This window comes from Coregonus lavaretus (assembly GCF_964263955.1).
Source record: "Coregonus lavaretus genome assembly, contig: HAP1_SCAFFOLD_3739, whole genome shotgun sequence".
NCBI classification, from domain to species: domain Eukaryota; kingdom Metazoa; phylum Chordata; class Actinopteri; order Salmoniformes; family Salmonidae; genus Coregonus; species Coregonus lavaretus.
In genome coordinates, this window is record NW_028165977.1 from 16,542 (window position 1) to 34,157 (window position 17,616).

At 42.9% G+C, this 17,616-nt stretch overlaps 1 protein-coding gene across 1 annotated transcript in view; it reads right to left on the reverse strand.

Annotated features, from left to right (window-relative positions):
* Positions 1-3,204: 3,204 nt before the first annotated feature.
* LOC311115251 (uncharacterized protein) overlaps positions 3,205-17,616 on the reverse strand; it is a 31,972-nt gene continuing 17,560 nt past the window's right edge. The window contains exons 6-9 of the mRNA XM_084190446.1: positions 15,989-16,029; positions 15,025-15,874; positions 12,915-12,997; positions 3,205-4,221 (exon numbers count right to left, since the gene is read on the reverse strand). Of these exons, the coding sequence (XP_084046572.1) occupies positions 3,586-4,221; positions 12,915-12,997; positions 15,025-15,874; positions 15,989-16,029 (1,610 nt within the window). The 3' untranslated portion in view covers positions 3,205-3,585. The remainder of the gene's footprint in view (positions 4,222-12,914; positions 12,998-15,024; positions 15,875-15,988; positions 16,030-17,616) is intronic.

The following is a 17,616-nucleotide window of genomic DNA, read 5'->3' on the forward strand; positions in this document are numbered from 1 at the left end:
ACACTACGCTGACAGACACAGCAAACCTTCTTGCCACAGCTCACATTGATGTGCCATCCTGGATGAGCTGCACTACCTGAGCCACTTGTGTGGGTTGTAGACTCCGTCTCATGCTACCACTAGAGTGAAAGCACCGCCAGCATTCAAAAGTGACCAAAACATCAGCCAGGAAGCATAGGAACTGAGAAGTGGTCTGTGGTCACCACCTGCAGAACCAGTCCTTTATTGGGGGTGTCTTGCTAATTGCCTATAATTTCCACCTGTTGTCTATTCCATTTGCACAACAGCATGTGAAATGTGGACAGTTTGATTTCACAGAAGTGTGATTGACTTGGAGTTACATTGTGTTGTTTAAGTGTTCCCTTTATTTTTTTGAGCAGTGTATATATATTTTTTGTCACACGTTCAGTTTTTGTATATATATATATATATATAACTTTAATTTGTATACATTTATTGAAAAAAAGTTACAAGTCCATCCAATACATGGAGCCACATAACTGGATGACCTAGAACCTCCCAGCTCAGTGGGACTAACTGGATGACCTAGAACCTCCCAGCTCAGTGGGACTAACTGGATGACCTAGAACCTCCCAGCTCAGTGGGACTAACTGGATGACCTAGAACCTCCCAGCTCAGTGGGACTAACTGGATCACCTAGCCCTTTCTATTCTGGTCACTTCCCAGCTCAGTGGGACTATTGAACGCATGTCTAATGCCTGCATGACCCATGAAAGTCTGATTCATTTAGTTCATAAGTTGTTATACAGGTCCTTAATTGAGGACACAGATAATTTCGAGTTCAGTTTACTTGAGTGGCCTGTGCCTCAAACCAATAGAGCATCTTTGAGATGAGATGGAACGGGTTGTTCGCAGCATGAATGTACGGACGTCCAATCCGCAGCAACTGTGTGATGCCATTGCGTCAGCATGGACCAACATCCATGTGGAACGTTTCCGACACCTTGTAGAATTCCCCAAAGAATTCAGGCTGTTCTGGAGGAAAGGGGGGGGGGGGGGGGTCTGACCCGGTACTAGATGGGTGTACCTAATAAACTGGCCACTGAGTGTATGTGGCATACTGACCTGCCACAATAGAATGTTATTTTCCTGTTTTATAAAATAATACCACAACGTAACTACAACCCAACTACAGAACAGCTTTTGAAACATTACTATGTTGCTATGGAAATTCAACCTTCACTCCAAGAGTTACTATAATAGTGAGAGGAGGAAGGCTAGCCTGGAACCCAAACTGACATGCTTCATCACACGGGTCAGACTTTTCAAAATCTAAAAACTGACCCTTACCTTAACCAAACCCTTAAAACTAATTTTTTATCAATTCTGAAATTAAATATCAGTTTGCACATCTGAAAAGTCGCTTGAGTCTCTCCCTCATAACACAGCGTATAATAATAAATTACAGTCCTCTAACTTTTCATAGAACCTCAAAACGCTTCAAGAGCAAAACAAACAAGCAAAATATGAACACGGATATATAGCTCAACGAATAGATGGCAAGTCTTTGAAAAGCTGCATCCTCCGAAGAAGGAGAGGTTCACGGCTTGAGCGGAGGGAGTTGGACAGGGATGATCCTGTAAAGCAAATCATATCAGGTTATATTCCAGGCACTTGGCAAATCTGGGCAAGTCTTATCAGGTTATATTGCGGGCACTGTAAGAGAAGGCACTGAGACAGAAAGAATAGGGTTTACAAAATACAGCATAGATTCACCTGCCACCGCCCAAAGGAAGAAAATATAAAAAGTGTATTAAGTCCACAGCAGCAGTAGTATTTGTTATTGCGATGGTGAGGGCAGCATGTCTTGATATTTGTGCATCTAACTCATTATTTAGGTATTCAGTCAGCATTATCCGTAACCATGGTAGCATTCACATTCATGTAGAAAGTGTTTAGAAACATTCTTATTTACAATAAAAAAAAGTGACTCCAAAATGACAATACATTTACTATTCATTTCAATAGGGCACAAAGTAATCTGAAACACAACCAAAACAAACAGCAAATGCGTCGAACAAGTTTGTAGAGTCACAATCTTGATGTAATCACTGCGTGCTATGAATATAGGACCAAATACTACATTTTTTTATTACTTTAAACACACGAGTGAATTAGTCCCGTCCACTATGTACAAAAAGGACTAATTTCTAAACGGTTCATCCGATTTGGATGAAAATACCCCAAAATTAAAGCTGACAGCCTGCATTGTATCATTTCAAATCCAAAGTGGTGGATTACAGAGCCAAAACAACAGAAAAATGTGACTGTCCCAATACTTTTGGAGCTCACTGTATTGTGTGTACATACAGTGCATTCGGAAAGTATTCAGACCCTTTTTCCTTATTCTAAAATAGTTTAAATAAAACATTTTCCTCATCAATCTACACACAATACCCCATAAAGCGAAAACAGGTTTTTATAAAAAATTGTGTAGATTTATTAAAAATACAATACCTTATGGGGCCCTTCTCCCCCGATTGCTCAGTTTGGCCGGGCGGCCAGCTCTAGGAAGAGTCTTGGTGGTTCCAAACGTATTCCATTTAAGAATGATGGAGGCCACTGTGTTCTTGGGAACCTTCAATGCTGCATAAATGTTTTGGTACCCTTCCCCAGATCTGTGCCTCGACACAATCCTGTCTCGGAGCTCTACGGACAATTCCTTCGACCTCATGGTTTGGTTTTTGCTCTGACATGCACTGTCAACTGTGGGACCTTTTATAGACAGGTGTGTGCCTTTCCAAATCATGTCCAATCAATTGAATTTACCACAGATGGACTACAATCAAGTTGTAGAAACATCTCAAGGATGATGGAAACAGGATGCACCTGAGCTCAATTTCGAGTCTCATAGCAAAGGGTCTGAATACTTATGTAAATACATTATTATTTTTTTTAAAATATAAATTAGCAAAAAAACTATAAAAAACCTGTTCGCTTTGTCATTATGGGGTATCGGGTGTAGTATTTTTATCTATTTCATCAATTTAGAACACGGTAACGTAACAAAATGTGGATAAAGTCAAGGGGTCTGAATACTTCCCAAATGAACTGTATTTATTCCCTATTTATTCATTTATATAGGATGCCATTTGGGACGCTGCTTATTCCATTGCAGCAGGAAGAAGTGCTTAAACTTTTATTTATTTATTTTTGAAACAGAAAAAAGGCAATGGACTAATAATACAGCAACGTTTTATTAAATGTATAGAAAATGCAAAACAACTATCTGGAATAACATCTATCTGTACAGGAATAACATATTTCAGAGGAGATCTAAAGAAAATATGTCCAGCATCCCAAATGACACACAATGGGGGCAAATCAAAAGTAGTGCACTAAATAGGGGATAGGGTGCCATTTGGAACACAGCAGTCCAGATGGCACCAATATCACAGAGAAAAAAAGACACTTGACCAAAAAAAAAAGAAAAGAAAAGGTTCAACGATAGCTAGATAGTCCCACAAATCAGACGATTAAAATACCAGATCAGAATCAGAAATCCACTAAACAAAAAATAAACACAATCTCAAAAAATAACGAGCCATATCAGCCAATCAAATCTCACAAATCTGTATTAGGGGCGTTCCTTAGCCCGCTAGAGTAGCCCGCCTCTTTGCCATTGGATTGCTGTTGATTGTAGTGGAAGCCCCTCCCCCGGCCCCTCCCATTCTGTCCTTTAGAAGCGCCGTACCCCTGGTAGTCTCCTCTGCCTTCCTGCCTCCTGTCCCCTCGCTCCCGGAAACCGTCCCTGTTATCTCTCCTCTCCCCTCCTCGGTAACCTCCTCCCCCCCGTCTCTCCCCCCTCCAACGGTTCTCTCTATACCCTCTAGCTCCCCCTCCCCCTCCCCCTCCTCCTCCCTCCTCGTGTCCTCCCCTCCCCCCTCCTCCTCTGTAGGAGCGACTGTAGAACAACGTTCCGTTTCTGAGGGTGGGGTCATTAGGGCCGAGCCCCTCCCCTCCCTCCCAGTCTCCGTCCAATGAAGTTTCGCCGCTTGGAGTCACTGAATATGAAGTCACCACCCCCTCGCTCCAGCTCCCCGTCGTCGTCGTCTCGTTGGTCATTTTCATGTTGAACTCTGCCCCTCTCTGAGTCATGGGGGCGTCACCCGCGCCCTGCGTCGCCATGCCGACAGATACATCCTTGAACATGGCCTCGGCACTTACTGTTGTCAGGTGACCCTCTGGGACCCATGTGACCTGAGAGAGGAGAGGGTAGAGAGAGAGGAGAGAGAGGGGGTAGAGAGAGGGGGGTAGAGAGAGGAGAGAGGGGGGTAGAGAGAGAGGAGGGTAGAGAGAGGGGGTAGAGAGAGGAGAGAGGGGGTAGAGAGAGAGGAGAGGGGGGTAGAGAGAGAGGGGGTAGAGAGAGGAGAGAGGGGGGGTAGAGAGAGAGGAGAGAGGGGGGTAGAGAGAGAGGGAGGAGAGAGGGGGGTAGAGAGAGAGGGGTAGAGAGGGGGGGTAGAGAGAGGGGGTAGAGAGAGGAGAGGGGGGTAGAGAGAGGAGAGAGGGGGTAGAGAGAGGAGAGAGGGGGGTAGAGAGAGAGGAGAGGGGGGTAGAGAGAGGAGAGAGGGGGTAGAGAGAGAGGAGAGAGGGGGGTAGAGAGGGGGGGTAGAGAGAGAGGAGAGAGAGGGGTAGAGAGGAGGGGTAGAGAGGGGGGGTAGAGAGAGGGGTAGAGAGGGGGGGTAGAGAGGGGGGGTAGAGAGGGGGGGTAGAGAGAGGGGTAGAGAGGGGGGGTAGAGAGGGGGGGTAGAGAGGGGGGGTAGAGAGAGGGGTGGGAGGGGGTAGAGAAGAGGAGAGAGGGGGGTAGAGAGAGGAGAGAGGGGGGTAGAGAGAGGAGAGATGGGGGTAGAGAGAGAGGAGAGATGGGGGTAGAGAGAGAGGAGAGAGGGGGGTAGAGAGAGGAGAGGGGGGGTAGAGAGAGAGGAGAGAGGGGGGTAGAGAGAGAGGAGAGGGGGGTAGAGAGAGGAGAGGGGGGTAGAGAGAGGAGAGAGGGGGTAGAGAGAGGAGAGGGGGGGTAGAGAGAGAGGAGAGATGGGGGTAGAGAGAGGAGAGAGGGGGGTAGAGAGAGGAGAGGGGGGGTAGAGAGAGAGGAGAGAGGGGTAGAGAGAGAGGAGAGGAGAGGGGGGGTAGAGAGAGGAGAGGAGAGGGGGGGTAGAGAGAGGAGAGAGGGGGGTAGAGAGAGAGGAGAGAGGGGGGTAGAGAGAGGAGAGAGGGAGGTAGAGAGAGAGGAGAGGGGGGAGGAGAGAGGGGAGAGGGGGGAGGAGAGAGGGGGGAGGAGAGAGGGGAGAGGGGGGTAGAGAGAGGAGAGATGGGGGTAGAGAGAGAGGAGAGAGGGGGGTAGAGAGAGGAGAGGGGGGGTAGAGAGAGAGGAGAGAGGGGTAGAGAGAGGAGAGGAGAGGGGGGGTAGAGAGAGGAGAGAGGGGGGTAGAGAGGAGAGAGGGGAGAGGGGGGTAGAGAGGAGAGAGGGGAGAGGGGGGAGGAGAGAGGGGAGAGGGGGGTAGAGAGAGGAGAGAGGGGAGAGGGGGGTAGAGAGAGGAGAGAGGGGGGTAGAGAGAGAGGAGAGGGGGTAGAGAGGGGGGGTAGAGAGAGAGGAGAGGGGGGTAGAGAGAGAGGAGAGAGGGGGTAGAGAGGGAGGAGAGAGGGGGGGTAGAGAGAGGGGGTAGAGAGGGAAGAGAGAGGAGGGGGGTAGAGAGGGGGTAGAGAGAGAGGAGAGAGGGGGGTAGAGAGGGGGGTAGAGAGGGGGGGTAGAGAGAGGAGAGAGGGAGGTAGAGAGAGAGGAGAGAGGGGAGAGGGGGTAGAGAGAGGGGGTAGAGAGAGGGGGGTAGAGAGAGGGGGTAGAGAGAGGGAGGTAGAGAGAGAGGAGAGAGGGGAGAGGGGGGAGGGGAGAGGGGGGAGGAGAGAGGGGAGAGGGGGGAGGAGAGAGGGGAGAGGGGGTAGAGAGAGGGGAGAGGGGGTAGAGAGAGGGGAGAGGGGGTAGAGAGAGGAGGGGGGGTAGAGAGAGGAGAGAGGGGGTAGAGAGAGGGGGGTAGAGAGAGGAGAGAGAGATTAGTTTAGCAACAATACAAAAATACAAATCAGAAACCCTCAATATCTATACACAGGGGTTAAAGCAACAACAACAAAAACCCATGACTGAAACTTAAGTCGATCTCAGATCAATCGTCTGCGGGACCAAGTGAACCTCCCCTCTCATTTAAGAAAGTCATGACCATAATGCTTTTAAGGAAAGAGGATCATTTTGTACATGTTTTAAACGGCAAGCTTCACCAATTTTAGTCCCCTAAAATTGAATTAATGAAAATAAATTGATACTGACACCATCTAAAATATAGGATGGACGTTTAGCCCGTGGGGCGCACCGATTGGTCTGTCTGATTGTTTTAAGCTACACACTGCTGTCTGAGTTAAAGCTGCTGTGGTGACTTTACCAGCAGCTACAGTAAGCTACACACTGCTGTCTGAGTTAAAGCTGATGTGGTGACTTTACCAGCAGCTACAGTAAGCTACACACTGCTGTCTGAGTTAAAGCTGCTGTGGTGACTTTACCAGCAGCTACAGTAAGCTACACACTGCTGTCTGAGTTAAAGCTGCTGTGGTGACTTTACCAGCAGCTACAGTAAGCTACACACTGCCGTCTGAGTTAAAGCTGCTGTGGTGACTTTACCAGCAGCTACAGTAAGCTACACACTGCTGTCTGAGTTAAAGCTGCTGTGGTGACTTTACCAGCAGCTACAGTAAGCTACACACTGCTGTCTGAGTTAAAGCTGCTGTGGTGACTTTACCAGCAGCTACAGTAAGCTACACACTGCCGTCTGAGTTAAAGCTGCTGTGGTGATGCGCATTATAGACTATTTAATTCCCGTCTTCTGAACATTATCCACAATCATGCATGTCAGTTCAGTGCACACATCGTAACAGAAAATACAATATTTGAGAATTCATTGATATGGGAATATATGAACTCAGGATGTAAATAACATTCCTGCACTAATGAATAGGACCCAACAAGATGTAAATAACATTACTGCACTAATGAATAGGACCCAACAACTCAGGATGTAAATAACATTACTGCACTAATGAATAGGACCCAACAACTCAGGATGTAAATAACATTACTGCACTAATGAATAGGACCCAACAACTCAGGATGTAAATAACGTTACTGCACTAATGAATAGGACCCAACAACTCAGGATGTAAATAACATTACTGCACTAATGAATAGGACCCAACAAGATGTACATAACATTACTGCACTAATGAATAGGACCCAACAACTCAGGATGTAAATAACATTACTGCACTAATGAATAGGACCCAACAACTCAGGATGTAAATAACATTACTGCACTAATGAATAGGACCCAACAACTCAGGATGTAAATAACATTACTGCACTAATGAATAGGACCCAACAACTCAGGATGTAAATAACATTACTGCACTAATGAATAGGACCCAACAACTCAGGATGTAAATAACATTACTGCACTAATGAATAGGACCCAACAACTCAGGATGTAAATAACATTACTGCACTAATGAATAGGACCCAACAACTCAGGATGTAAATAACGTTACTGCACTAATGAATAGGACCCAACAAGATGTAAATAACATTCCTGCACTAATGAATAGGACCCAACAACACAGGATGTAAATAACATTACTGCACTAATGAATAGGACCCAACAAATCAGGATGTAAATAACATTCCTGCACTAATGAATAGGACCCAACAACTCAGGATGTAAATAACATTACTGCACTAATGAATAGAACCCAACAACTCAGGATGTAAATAACATTACTGCACTAATGAATAGGACCCAACAACTCAGGATGTAAATAACATTACTGCACTAATGAATAGGACCCAACAACTCAGGATGTAAATAACATTACTGCACTAATGAATAGGACCCAACAAGATGTAAATAACATTACTGCACTAATGAATAGGACCCAACAACTCAGGATGTAAATAACATTACTGCACTAATGAATAGGACCCAACAACTCAGGATGTAAATAACATTACTGCACTAATGAATAGGACCCAACAACTCAGGATGTAAATAACATTACTGCACTAATGAATAGGACCCAACAACTCAGGATGTAAATAACATTACTGCACTAATGAATAGGACCCAACAACTCAGGATGTAAATAACGTTACTGCACTAATGAATAGGACCCAACAAGATGTAAATAACATTACTGCACTAATGAATAGGACCCAACAACTCAGGATGTAAATAACGTTACTGCACTAATGAATAGGACCCAACAACTCAGGATGTAAATTACATTACTGCACTAATGAATAGGACCCAACAACTCAGGATGTAAATAACGTTACTGCACTAATGAATAGGACCCAACAAGATGTAAATAACATTACTGCACTAATGAATAGGACCCAACAACTCAGGATGTAAATAACGTTACTGCACTAATGAATAGGACCCAACAACTCAGGATGTAAATAACGTTACTGCACTAATGAATAGAACCCAACAACTCAGGATGTAAATAACATTACTGCACTAATGAATAGAACCCAACAACTCAGGATGTAAATAACATTACTGCACTAATGAATAGAACCCAACAACTCAGGATGTAAATAACATTACTGCACTAATGAATAGAACCCAACAACTCAGGATGTAAATAACATTACTGCACTAATGAATAGGACCCAACAACTCAGGATGTAAATAACATTACTGCACTAATGAATAGGACCCAACAAGATGTAAATAACATTACTGCACTAATGAATAGGACCCAACAACTCAGGATGTAAATAACATTACTGCACTAATGAATAGGACCCAACAACTCAGGATGTAAATAACATTACTGCACTAATGAATAGGACCCAACAACTCAGGATGTAAATAACATTACTGCACTAATGAATAGGACCTAACAACTCAGGATGTAAATAACATTACTGCACTAATGAATAGGACCCAACAACTCAGGATGTAAATAACATTACTGCACTAATGAATAGGACCCAACAACTCAGGATGTAAATAACATTACTGCACTAATGAATAGGACCCAACAACCCAAGATGTAAATAACATTACTGCACTAATGAATAGGACCCAACAACTCAGGATGTAAATAACATTACTGCACTAATGAATAGAACCCAACAACTAAGGATGTAAATAACATTACTGTACTAATGAATAGGACCCAACAACTCAGGATGTAAATAACATTACTGCACTAATGAATAGGACCCAACAAGATGTAAATAACATTACTGCACTAATGAATAGGACCCAACAACTCAGGATGTAAATAACATTACTGCACTAATGAATAGGACCCAACAACTCAGGATGTAAATAACATTACTGCACTAATGAATAGGACCCAACAACTCAGGATGTAAATAACATTACTGCACTAATGAATAGGACCCAACAAGATGTAAATAACATTACTGCACTAATGAATAGAACCCAACAACTCAGGATGTAAATAACATTACTGCACTAATGAATAGGACCCAACAACTCAGGATGTAAATAACATTACTGCACTAATGAATAGGACCCAACAACTCAGGATGTAAATAACATTACTGCACTAATGAATAGAACCCAACAACTCAGGATGTAAATAACATTACTGCACTAATGAATAGGACCCAACAACCCAAGATGTAAATAACATTACTGCACTAATGAATAGGACCCAACAACTCAGGATGTAAATAACATTACTGCACTAATGAATAGGACCCAACAACTCAGGATGTAAATAACATTACTGCACTAATGAATAGGACCTAACAACTCAGGATGTAAATAACATTACTGCACTAATGAATAGGACCCAACAACTCAGGATGTAAATAACATTACTGCACTAATGAATAGAACCCAACAACTCAGGATGTAAATAACATTACTGCACTAATGAATAGAACCCAACAACTCAGGATGTAAATAACATTACTGCACTAATGAATAGAACCCAACAACTCAGGATGTAAATAACATTACTGCACTAATGAATAGGACCCAACAACTCAGGATGTAAATAACATTACTGCACTAATGAATAGGACCCAACAACTCAGGATGTAAATAACATTACTGCACTAATGAATAGGACCCAACAACTCAGGATGTAAATAACATTACTGCACTAATGAATAGGACCCAACAACTCAGGATGTAAATAACATTACTGCACTAATGAATAGGACCCAACAACTCAGGATGTAAATAACATTACTGCACTAATGAATAGGACCCAACAAGATGTAAATAACATTACTGCACTAATGAATAGAACCCAACAACTCAGGATGTAAATAACATTACTGCACTAATGAATAGGACAAAACAACTCAGGATGTAAATAACATTACTGCACTAATGAATAGGACCCAACAACTCAGGATGTAAATAACATTACTGCACTAATGAATAGAACCCAACAACTCAGGATGTAAATAACATTACTGCACTAATGAATAGGACCCAACAACCCAAGATGTAAATAACATTACTGCACTAATGAATAGGACCCAACAACTCAGGATGTAAATAACATTACTGCACTAATGAATAGGACCCAACAACTCAGGATGTAAATAACATTACTGCACTAATGAATAGGACCTAACAACTCAGGATGTAAATAACATTACTGCACTAATGAATAGGACCCAACAACTCAGGATGTAAATAACATTACTGCACTAATGAATAGGACCCAACAACTCAGGATGTAAATAACATTACTGCACTAATGAATAGGACCCAACAACCCAAGATGTAAATAACATTACTGCACTAATGAATAGGACCCAACAACTCAGGATGTAAATAACATTACTGCACTAATGAATAGAACCCAACAACTCAGGATGTAAATAACATTACTGCACTAATGAATAGGACCCAACAACTCAGGATGTAAATAACATTACTGCACTAATGAATAGGACCCAACAACTCAGGATGTAAATAACATTACTGCACTAATGAATAGGACCCAACAACTCAGGATGTAAATAACATTACTGCACTAATGAATAGGACCCAACAACCCAAGATGTAAATAACATTACTGCACTAATGAATAGGACCCAACAACTCAGGATGTAAATAACATTACTGCACTAATGAATAGAACCCAACAACTCAGGATGTAAATAACATTACTGCACTAATGAATAGGACCCAACAACTCAGGATGTAAATAACATTACTGCACTAATGAATAGGACCCAACAAGATGTAAATAACATTACTGCACTAATGAATAGGACCCAACAACTCAGGATGTAAATAACATTACTGCACTAATGAATAGGACCCAACAACTCAGGATGTAAATAACATTACTGCACTAATGAATAGGACCCAACAACTCAGGATGTAAATAACATTACTGCACTAATGAATAGGACCCAACAAGATGTAAATAACATTACTGCACTAATGAATAGAACCCAACAACTCAGGATGTAAATAACATTACTGCACTAATGAATAGGACCCAACAACTCAGGATGTAAATAACATTACTGCACTAATGAATAGGACCCAACAACTCAGGATGTAAATAACATTACTGCACTAATGAATAGAACCCAACAACTCAGGATGTAAATAACATTACTGCACTAATGAATAGGACCCAACAACCCAAGATGTAAATAACATTACTGCACTAATGAATAGGACCCAACAACTCAGGATGTAAATAACATTACTGCACTAATGAATAGGACCCAACAACTCAGGATGTAAATAACATTACTGCACTAATGAATAGGACCTAACAACTCAGGATGTAAATAACATTACTGCACTAATGAATAGGACCCAACAACTCAGGATGTAAATAACATTACTGCACTAATGAATAGGACCCAACAACTCAGGATGTAAATAACATTACTGCACTAATGAATAGGACCCAACAACCCAAGATGTAAATAACATTACTGCACTAATGAATAGGACCCAACAACTCAGGATGTAAATAACATTCCTGCACTAATGAATAGGACCCAACAACTCAGGATGTAAATAACATTACTGCACTAATGAATAGGACCCAACAACTCAGGATGTAAATAACATTACTGCACTAATGAATAGGACCCAACAACTCAGGATGTAAATAACATTACTGCACTAATGAATAGGACCCAACAACTCAGGATGTAAATAACATTACTGCACTAATGAATAGGACCCAACAACTCAGGATGTAAATAACATTACTGCACTAATGAATAGGACCCAACAACTCAGGATGTAAATAACATTACTGCACTAATGAATAGGACCCAACAACACAGGATGTAAATAACATTACTGCACTAATGAATAGGACCTAACAACTCAGGATGTAAATAACATTACTGCACTAATGAATAGGACCCAACAACTCAGGATGTAAATAACATTACTGCACTAATGAATAGGACCCAACAACACAGGATGTAAATAACATTACTGCACTAATGAATAGGACCCAACAACTCAGGATGTAAATAACATTACTGCACTAATGAATAGGACCCAACAAGATGTAAATAACATTACTGGACTAATGAATAGGACCCAACAACCCAAGATGTAAATAACATTCCTGTGGTTTTGAGCAGATGGTCAAAAGTGACTTTTCGCAGCAGTTTCGAAGATTTAGGTTAAAGTTAGGAAAGGGGTAAGGTTTAGCTAAAATGCAAAACATTCTCCCCGACCATGCACCTTTTACATCAATTTGGCATAAGCTGTAGCCCGTCTAACCATGACCCATGACCGCCCCATCAATTTGGCATAAGCTGTATCCCATCTAACCATGACCCATGACCGCCCCATCAAGACTTCTACCTGCTCATTAGGAGGAAGAGTGCCAGACGTCTTCATGTCTCCCTGTCCTCTGTCTGTGAAGCCCGCAGGAACATTCTGTAGAGCTGAGACAATAAACCCAACATTAGAGCGCGACCAAACCGACCACTAAATCCTGGACATTTTGCTGATATCGTTGATTACGATAAATAACTTTAAAAAAGGGCCCTACTAGAGAAATGTAAGGCTTGAAATGAAATGAGTTTGCTAATATGGGTGATTGCTACAACATTCAAAGTAATCGTTTTAAGGGTCTTTTTATTTTATACTGTGGTGCACATAAATGTTATAAACATAATATTCTATTTATCAACATCATTCAGTCAATTTATATGAATTTTTGTTCATATCGCCCAGCTCTAAAAGTCTGTCCCCTCTCTCTGTTAGTAACGGGAGAGAACGTGTTCAACTAAATCCTCTCTGTTTAGTAACGGGAGAGAACGTGTTCAACTAAATCCTCTCTGTTTAGTAACGGGAGAGAACGTGTTCAACTAAATCCTCTCTGTTTAGTAACGGGAGAGAACGTGTTCAACTAAATCCTCTCTGTTTAGTAACGGGAGAGAACGTGTTCAACTAAATCCTCTCTGTTTAGTAACGGGAGAGAACGTGTTCAACTAAATCCTCTCTGTTTAGTAACGGGAGAGAACGTGTTCAACTAAATCCTCTCTGTTTAGTAACGGGAGAGAACGTGTTCAACTAAATCCTCTCTGTTTAGTAACGGGAGAGAACGTGTTCAACTAAATCCTCTCTGTTTAGTAACGGGAGAGAACGTGTTCAACTAAATCCTCTCTGTTTAGTAACGGGAGAGAACGTGTTCAACTAAATCCTCTCTGTTTAGTAACGGGAGAGAACGTGTTCAACTAAATCCTCTCTGTTTAGTAACGGGAGAGAACGTGTTCAACTAAATCCTCTCTGTTTAGTAACGGGAGAGAACGTGTTCAACTAAATCCTCTCTGTTTAGTAACGGGAGAGAACGTGTTCAACTAAATCCTCTCTGTTTAGTAACGGGAGAGAACGTGTTCAACTAAATCCTCTCTGTTAGTAACGGGAGAGAACGTGTTCAACTAAATCCTCTCTGTTTAGTAACGGGAGAGAACGTGTTCAACTAAATCCTCTCTGTTAGTAACGGGAGAGAACGTGTTCAACTAAATCCTCTCTGTTAGTAACGGGAGAGAACGTGTTCAACTAAATCCTCTCTGTTAGTAACGGGAGAGAACGTGTTCAACTAAATCCTCTCTGTTTAGTAACGGGAGAGAACGTGTTCAACTAAATCCTCTCTGTTTAGTAACGGGAGAGAACGTGTTCAACTAAATCCTCTCTGTTTAGTAACGGGAGAGAACGTGTTCAACTAAATCCTCTCTGTTTAGTAACGGGAGAGAACGTGTTCAACTAAATCCTCTCTGTTTAGTAACGGGAGAGAACGTGTTCAACTAAATCCTCTCTGTTTAGTAACGGGAGAGAACGTGTTCAACTAAATCCTCTCTGTTTAGTAACGGGAGAGAACGTGTTCAACTAAATCCTCTCTGTTTAGTAACGGGAGAGAACGTGTTCAACTAAATCCTCTCTGTTAGTAACGGGAGAGAACGTGTTCAACTAAATCCTCTCTGTTTAGTAACGGGAGAGAACGTGTTCAACTAAATCCTCTCTGTTAGTAACGGGAGAGAACGTGTTCAACTAAATCCTCTCTGTTAGTAACGGGAGAGAACGTGTTCAACTAAATCCTCTCTGTTAGTAACGGGAGAGAACGTGTTCAACTAAATCCTCTCTGTTTAGTAACGGGAGAGAACGTGTTCAACTAAATCCTCTCTGTTTAGTAACGGGAGAGAACGTGTTCAACTAAATCCTCTCTGTTTAGTAACGGGAGAGAACGTGTTCAACTAAATCCTCTCTGTTTAGTAACGGGAGAGAACGTGTTCAACTAAATCCTCTCTGTTTAGTAACGGGAGTGAACGTGTTCAACTAAATCCTCTCTGTTTAGTAACGGGAGAGAACGTGTTCCAACTCTAAATCTTTGCGTGAACAAGTAAAAAGAGTGATAAAGTTGGAACCAAAAAAATCGATCCCATAAAAATGTGAAGAAGTCAGCACTCACCCCTCTCTGTGTAGGCAGCAGTAGACGACAATGAAGTAACAGCAGCTTCAGTAGTAATATTGATAACAGAGGTAGTATTAGCATGACGGTTCTCCAGGGGGCTGTGCCTGGACCTCATACCCAGGCAAGAGGCACCGCTGGCGGGGTGAGGATCCAGTGGGGTCTGGCTCTGGTTCCCACTGGGCAGCCTCGGAGCGGGGTAGTACCCCAGAGACGCTGAGGGGTACTGGGGTACGGAGGGAGGAGAGTGGGGGGTGGCGGCTGGAGCTGGAGGGTAGGGCTGAGATTGAGGTTGGGAGGTGTGGGTAGAGGGTTGGGGTGCAGGCGGGTACTGGTTGGGAGGTGAAGGTCGGGGTGCTGGTGGAGGGTATTGTGTCTTGGGTGTGGGTAAGGAGCATATCCCAGTGTAGGTGTTTGGTCGTGGGGCAACGTTACTACACCAGGGTATAGAGACGCCCATACGGGCCTGGAGCGGCATGGGTTGGGTTGTGGCAGGGTGGGCATTAAGGTTGGATGGATACCCCAGGCCGGAGCGACCATCCTGCCCGTATCGGAACTCCACATGCTGGGGAGGCTCTGTAGCTGATTGGAGGGTTGGTCTCTGGAGGTGGTCATGGAGATGGAGGCCCCCCAAACCTGAGGGGGGGTACTGAGGGTGGGGGTGTCCGTACCCCTCCTGGGGTGCGGTGGGGGGGTGGGAGGTGGGAGGGGTGTGGGTCACAGCGGGGGAGTGGGAGGGGTACCAGTGGGAAAGGGGGAGGGAGACTGAGGGAAGTTTGGGCTGCATGCTGTAAGCCTGGTGAAGAGGGAGGATGTAAGAGTGGGGGGGCCACATGGGGTTGGTGAACGCCTGGAGGGGAGGGGGAGGGGGAAATAGTACAAGTGTGTTGGTCAGTGGTGTATTTATAGACGCTTGTTAAGAGGTACCAAGATACGCTGTTATGCACTGTAGTTGAGTCATTACCTTCACACCAAGGTTGAAGAAAAACCTCAGGATGTTGACATCTGTAGAGAGAGAGAGTATTTAGACATCAAGGTAGAGAGAGAGAGTATTTAGACATCAAGGTAGAGAGAGAGAGAGAGTATTTAGACATCAAGGTAGAGAGAGAGAGAGAGTATTTAGACATCAAGGTAGAGAGAGAGTATTTAGACATCAAGGTAGAGAGAGAGAGAGTATTTAGACATCAAGGTAGAGAGAGAGAGAGTATTTAGACATCAAGGTAGAGAGAGAGAGAGTATTTAGACATCAAGGTAGAGAGAGAGAGGGTATTTAGACATCAAGGTAGAGAGAGAGAGAGTATTTAGACATCAAGGTAGAGAGAGAGAGAGTATTTAGACATCAAGGTAGAGAGAGAGAGTATTTAGACACCAAGGTAGAGAGAGAGAGAGAGTATTTAGACATCAAGGTAGAGAGAGAGAAAGTATTTAGACATCAAGGTAGAGAGAGAGAGAGAGTATTTAGACATCAAGGTAGAGAGAGTATTTAGACACCAAGGTAGAGAGAGAGAGAGTATTTAGACATCAAGGTAGAGAGAGAGAGAGTATTTAGACACCAAGGGAGAGAGAGAGTATTTAGACATCAAGGTAGAGAGAGAGAGAGTATTTAGACATCAAGGTAGAGAGAGAGAGTATTTAGACATCAAGGTAGAGAGAGAGAGAGTATTTAGACATCAAGGTAGAGAGAGAGAGTATTTAGACACCAAGGTAGAGAGAGAGAGAGAGAGTATTTAGACACCAAGGTAGAGAGAGAGAGAGAGTATTTAGACATCAAGGTAGAGAGAGAGAGAGAGAGAGAGAGAGAGTATTTAGACATCAAGGTAGAGAGAGAGAGAGAGTATTTAGACATCAAGGTAGAGAGAGAGAGAGAGAGAGAGAGAGTATTTAGACATCAAGGTAGAGAGAGAGAGAGAGAGAGTATTTAGACATCAAGGTAGAGAGAGAGAGAGAGAGTATTTAGACATCAAGGTAGAGAGAGAGAGAGAGTATTTAGACATCAAGGTAGAGAGAGAGAGAGAGTATTTAGACATCAAGGTAGAGAGAGAGAGAGAGTATTTAGACATCAAGGTAGAGAGAGAGAGAGAGTATTTAGACATCAAGGTAGAGAGAGAGAGAGAGAGAGAGAGTATTTAGACATCAAGGTAGAGAGAGAGAGAGTATTTAGACACCAAGGTAGAGAGAGAGAGAGAGAGAGAGTATTTAGACATCAAGGTAGAGAGAGAGAGAGAGAGATTATTTAGACATCAAGGTAGAGAGAGAGAGAGAGTATTTAGACATCAAGGTAGAGAGAGAGAGAGAGTATTTAGACATCAAGGTAGAGAGAGAGAGAGAGTATTTAGACATCAAGGTAGAGAGAGAGAGAGAGTATTTAGACATCAAGGTAGAGAGAGAGAGAGTATTTAGACATCAAGGTAGAGAGAGAGAGAGAGAGAGTATTTAGACATCAAGGTAGAGAGAGAGAGTATTTAGACATCAAGGTAGAGAGAGAGAGAGAGAGTATTTAGACATCAAGGTAGAGAGAGAGAGAGAGAGAGAGTATTTAGACATCAAGGTAGAGAGAGAGAGAGTATTTAGACACCAAGGTAGAGAGAGAGA